The sequence below is a fragment of the Babylonia areolata genome, chromosome 18 (assembly GCF_041734735.1).
Source record: "Babylonia areolata isolate BAREFJ2019XMU chromosome 18, ASM4173473v1, whole genome shotgun sequence".
Taxonomy (NCBI): Eukaryota; Metazoa; Mollusca; class Gastropoda; order Neogastropoda; family Buccinidae; genus Babylonia; species Babylonia areolata.
The window spans coordinates 24430642-24435641 of record NC_134893.1 but is presented as its reverse complement, the minus strand read 5'-3'; the positions used below and the strand labels follow the sequence as shown (position 1 = coordinate 24435641).

General features: G+C 40.0%; 1 protein-coding gene across 2 annotated transcripts in view; it reads left to right on the top strand.

The window, feature by feature from the left end:
• Positions 1-5000, top strand: part of LOC143291902 (uncharacterized) — a 46655-nt gene that overhangs the window by 16551 nt on the left and 25104 nt on the right. The window contains exon 2 of one of the 2 annotated variants that reach the window (XM_076602042.1): positions 2095-2185. In XM_076602042.1, coding sequence (XP_076458157.1) covers positions 2149-2185 — 37 coding nt within the window. In that variant the 5' untranslated portion in view covers positions 2095-2148. The remainder of the gene's footprint in view (positions 1-2094; positions 2186-5000) is intronic. The other variant, XM_076602044.1, reaches the window with a different exon arrangement.

Below are 5000 nucleotides of genomic sequence, written 5' to 3'. Positions count from 1 at the left end.
TTTGTTGTTTCAGGAGACAGGTGTTTTCTCTTGTTGTTGTTGTTTCAGGAGACAGGTGTTTTCTGTTGTTGTTGTTTTATGAGACAGGTGTTTTCTCTTGTTGTTGTTGTTTCAGGAGACAGGTGTTTTCTGCTGTTGTTGTTTCAGGAGACAGGTGTTTTCTCTTGTTGTTGTTGTTTCAGGAGACAGGTGTTTTCTGCTGTTGTTGTTTTATGAGACAGGTGTTTTCTCTTGTTGTTGTTGTTTCAGGAGAGAGGTGTTTTCTGCTGTTGTTGTTTTATGAGACAGGTGTTTTCTCTTGTTGTTGTTGTTTCAGGAGACAGGTGTTTTCTGCTGTTGTTGTTTCAGGAGACAGGTGTTTTCTGTTGTTGTTGTTGTTTCAGGAGACAGGTGTTTTCTGCTGTTGTTGTTTTATGAGGCAGGTGTTTTCTCTTGTTGTTGTTGTTTCAGGAGACAGGTTTTTTCTGTTGTTGTTGTTGTTTCAGGAGACAGGTGTTTTCTGCTGTTGTTGTTTTATGAGATAGGTGTTTTCTCTTGTTGGTGTTGTTTCGGGAGACAGGTGTTTTCTGCTGTTGTTGTTTCAGGAGACAGGTGTTTTCTGTTGTTGTTGTTTCAGGAGACAGGTGTTTTCTGTTGTTGTTGTTTCAGGAGACAGGTGTTTTCTCTTGTTGTTGTTGTTTCAGGAGACAGGTTTTTTCTGTTGTTGTTGTTGTTTCAGGAGACAGGTGTTTTCTGCTGTTGTTGTTTTATGAGGCAGGTGTTTTCTCTTGTTGTTGTTGTTTCAGGAGACAGGTGTTTTCTGTTGTTGTTGTTGTTTCAGGAGACAGGTGTTTTCTGCTGTTGTTGTTTTATGAGACAGGTGTTTTCTCTTGTTGTTGTTGTTTCGGGAGGCAGGTGTTTTCTGCTGTTGTTGTTTCAGGAGACAGGTGTTTTCTCTTGTTGTTGTTGTTTCAGGAGAGAGGTGTTTTCTGCTGTTGTTGTTTTATGAGACAGGTGTTTTCTCTTGTTGTTGTTGTTTCAGGAGACAGGTGTTTTCTGCTGTTGTTGTTTTATGAGACAGGTGTTTTCTCTTGTTGTTGATGACGTTGTTGTTTCAGGAGAGAGGTGTTTTCTGCTGTTGTTGTTTTATGAGACAGGTGTTTTCTCTTGTTGTTGTTTCAGGAGTCAGGTGTTTTCTGTTGTTGTTGTTTCAGGAGACAGGTTTTTTCTGTTGTTGTTGTTTCAGGAGACAGGTGTTTTCTGTTGTTGTTGTTTCAGGAGACAGGTGTTTTCTCTTGTTGTTGTTGTTTCAGGAGACAGGTGTTTTCTGCTGTTGTTGTTTTATGAGACAGGTGTTTTCTCTTGTTGTTGTTGTTTCGGGAGGCAGGTGTTTTCTGCTGTTGTTGTTTCAGGAGACAGGTGTTTTCTCTTGTTGTTGTTGTTGTTGAGACAGGTTTTTTCTGTTGTTGTTGATGATTTTGTTTCAGGAGACAGGTGTTTTCTGTTGTTGTTGTTTGAGCAGACAGGTGTTTTCTGTTGTTGTTGATTATGTTGTTGTTTCAGGAGACAGGTGTTTTCTGTTGTTGTTGATGATTTTGTTTCAGGAGACTGGTGTTTTCTGTTGTTGTTGTTTGAGCAGACAGGTGTTTTCTGTTGTTGTTGATTATGTTGTTGTTTCAGGAGACAGGTGTTTTCTGTTGTTGTTGATGATTTTGTTTCAGGAGACAGGTGTTTTCTGTTGTTGTTGTTTGAGCAGACAGGTGTTTTCTGTTGTTGTTGTTTATGTTGTTGTTTCAGGAGACAGGTGTTTTCTGTTGTTGATTATGTTGTTGTTTCAGGAGACAGGTGTTTTCTGTTGTTGTTGTTGTTGTTTCGGGAGACAGGTGTTTTCTGTTGTTGTTGATGATGTTGTTGTTTCAGGAGACAGGTGTTTTCTGTTGTTGTTGATTATGTTGTTGTTTCAGGAGACAGGTGTTTTCTGTTGTTGTTGATGATGTTGTTGTTTCAGGAGACAGGTGTTTCTGTTGTTGGTGGTGATGCTGTTGTTTCAGTAGACATGTGTTTTCTGTTGTTGTTGTTTCAGCAGACATGTGTTTTCTGTTGTTGTTGTTTCAGCAGACAGACAGCGGAGGTGTGTCAGGCAGAAATTGCTATGGTGTCCCCCCAAAGATGGGCCAGTCACCACTGAAACCGTCTGCCGCAAAGAGTAGGTGTGCTTGTTTCGTGTTGTTATTGTTGGTGGTGGTGGTGGGGGTTGTGGTGGTGGTGGTGGTGTGTTGTTATTCTTGTTGTCGACTATGTTTATTTAATGATTCAACACCCGTTGATGATTTTGTTTTGTTTTGATTTTGTTTGGTTGACTATGTTTATTCAATGATTGTGGCGTTGATGATTTAGTTTTGTTAATTTTTTTTTTTTTTTTTTTTTTTGGGGGGGGGGGATGTATGATTTGTCTGCGTGTATGTTTGCCTGTCTCTGTCTGTCTGTCTGTTTAACTGATTGTCTCTGAGTCTGTCTGTCTTTCTCTATATATCTGTCCGCCTGTCTCTTTCTAGCTGTGCTTGTCTGTCTCTCTGTTGGGTGAGTGTTGGGTGTCACTGTTAGTGAGTGTTCAGTGTCACCTTTAGTGACTGCTGGGTGTCACTGTTAGTGTTACTTTTAGTGAGTGTTGGCTGTAAGTTTTAGTACGTGTTGGATGTCACTTTTAGTGAGTGTTGAATAGCAATTTTAGTGAGTGTTTTACGTCAATGTCACTGTTAGTGAGTGCTGTGTGCCGCTTTTTGTGACTGCTAGTGTTTGGTGTCATTTTTAGTGAGTGTTGGCTGTACATTTTAGTTAGTGTTGGATGTCGCTTTTAGTGAGTGTTGAATATCAGTATTAGTGAGTGTTTTATGTCAATGTTACAATTAGAGAGTGTTGTGTGCCGCTTTTATTGACCGTTGGATATAACTATCAATGAGTTTTGGGTATCACTTTCGTGAGTGTTGGCTTTCCCGTTTAGTGAGTGTTGGCTGTCACTTTTAGTAAATGTTGGCTGTCTCCTTTAGTGAATATTGTTTGTCACCTTTAGTGAGTGTTGGATGTTGCTTTTAGTAGTATGTATGAAGGTGAAACATAATCAAATTTCGGAGAATCATTATTTTCCATTGGTGTCACAATGCTATTTATGGGGAAGAAATGTGTGTGTGTGTGTGTGTGTGTGTGTGTGTGTGTGTGTGTGTGTTTAAAAGGGGCAGACCGAAGAAAATGAGAGAAAGGAACAGATAAAGGCTTATAGGCTTATTATACTGAGAGACACAGATATAGATAGATAGATAGATAGATAGATAGACGTGTGTGTGTGTGTGTGTGTGTGTGTGTGTGTGTGTGTGTGTTGTAAAATGCCTTTTTAAATTAAATTTAAATCAATGGTAATGCTTATCATAGGCCACTGTGGGTGTGGATCCCTTGCTTGTTGTGTTAGGGTGCATTGTATATTTACATTAATAATCATGTCTCTTACGCACAGAGCAGGGTTTTGATTTTAGGAACCCAACGATCGTATATATTTTAGACCTTGGCAAGTGAAAAGGGAACAATTTGAGACTTCCTGTCTGCTTCGGACGTGACGTTTCACAAGCTCTCTGATCTTTGGAGGTCTCTTTTCAAATTGTCTGTTTGAACCCATATGACGTGTTGGATAGAAAGTGAGAGGGAGAAGGGGGCACGAGGGAAAAGGGGTGGAAGTTTAGAGTGGGAGGGGATGAAGAGCTGAAGGGGTGGTGAGGAAGGGGAGTCAGTCTGCCGCCGGAGGGGGTCGGAGGTCAGTGGCGATGGGTTGACAGTTTAGATCCAGTTGTTGGCATTGTTTTGGGGGAGGTCGTAGGTGGGTAGTGATAGCGGGGGTGTTGGTGTTGGTGAGGGGTGGGTGAGGGGAGACGGAAGATAAATGAATAGACAGAAGTGAAAGTAAGTTTGTCGTGTTATGCCTTATTATCCATTTCAGCGGATGTAATAAGTTCAGGATTTAATTGTATCTGTCAGCACAAGGTCCTGCAGGTGTGTTTGACACGGACGGTGCAGACCCCTAGGGCCGGATCAGGGCCCCTTTCCGGTGTAAAATGTTAACATTGTTGACAGGGAAAACAAGCTGCGGACACGTAAGTCATATCCGCAGGTTGGACGGTTAGGTACTGAAAACCAGACGGAAAGCTGGGCGTGCGAAAGGAATTTTTTTAATACACTACCATCATTGCAGTATATATAAAAAAAAACAAAAAAAACAAAAAAAACAACAAAAACAACAACCCAGACTTGCTGACGACGATTACAGTGCTATTCAAGATACTTGATTTCCGCTGTCAACATTCCAGTGAGAATAGCAGATACTTGAAAAACAAATCATAGGATGAAGAGATATTTATTTTAGGCAGTCATTCTTTCTTGTTGTTCGCCTGTGCTTATTTACGTTTCTAATCGATTACTGGTTAAACATTGATTTTATTACAAAGGAACAACATTAAAAATTAAAGAGTAATGTTTCCTGAATCTTTTAATTCCAAAAAGTCAACATTACCAAAACACAAAGATACAAGGTTTCCACAGTCAGCCCTATATATATATATATATATATATATATATGTGTGTGTGTGTGTGTGTGTGTGTGTGTGTGTGTGTGTGTGTGTGTGTGTGTGTGTGTGTGTGTGTGTGTGTGTGTGTGTGTTACGTAGTCCCAAACCTGAATGGACCTCTATAGCAATATCATCATCATCATCATCATCATCATCACCACCACCATCCCTCTTCATCATCAATATATATACACTATCAAGTTCCATTGAAGGTGTAGTTTTTGTATATAATTTGGTTCGATTGTTGATAGGCTGGGTAATGTCTTGAGGTCACACACTACATCTTCACAGAATTAAAATTGAAATAAAATTTCTGTCAAGCCTCTTTCTCCACACTCCGAAAGTGTTCATGTTAATGATGGTGATGATGATGACCATGATGAAATAGTAAATCTCTTAAACACAAACACA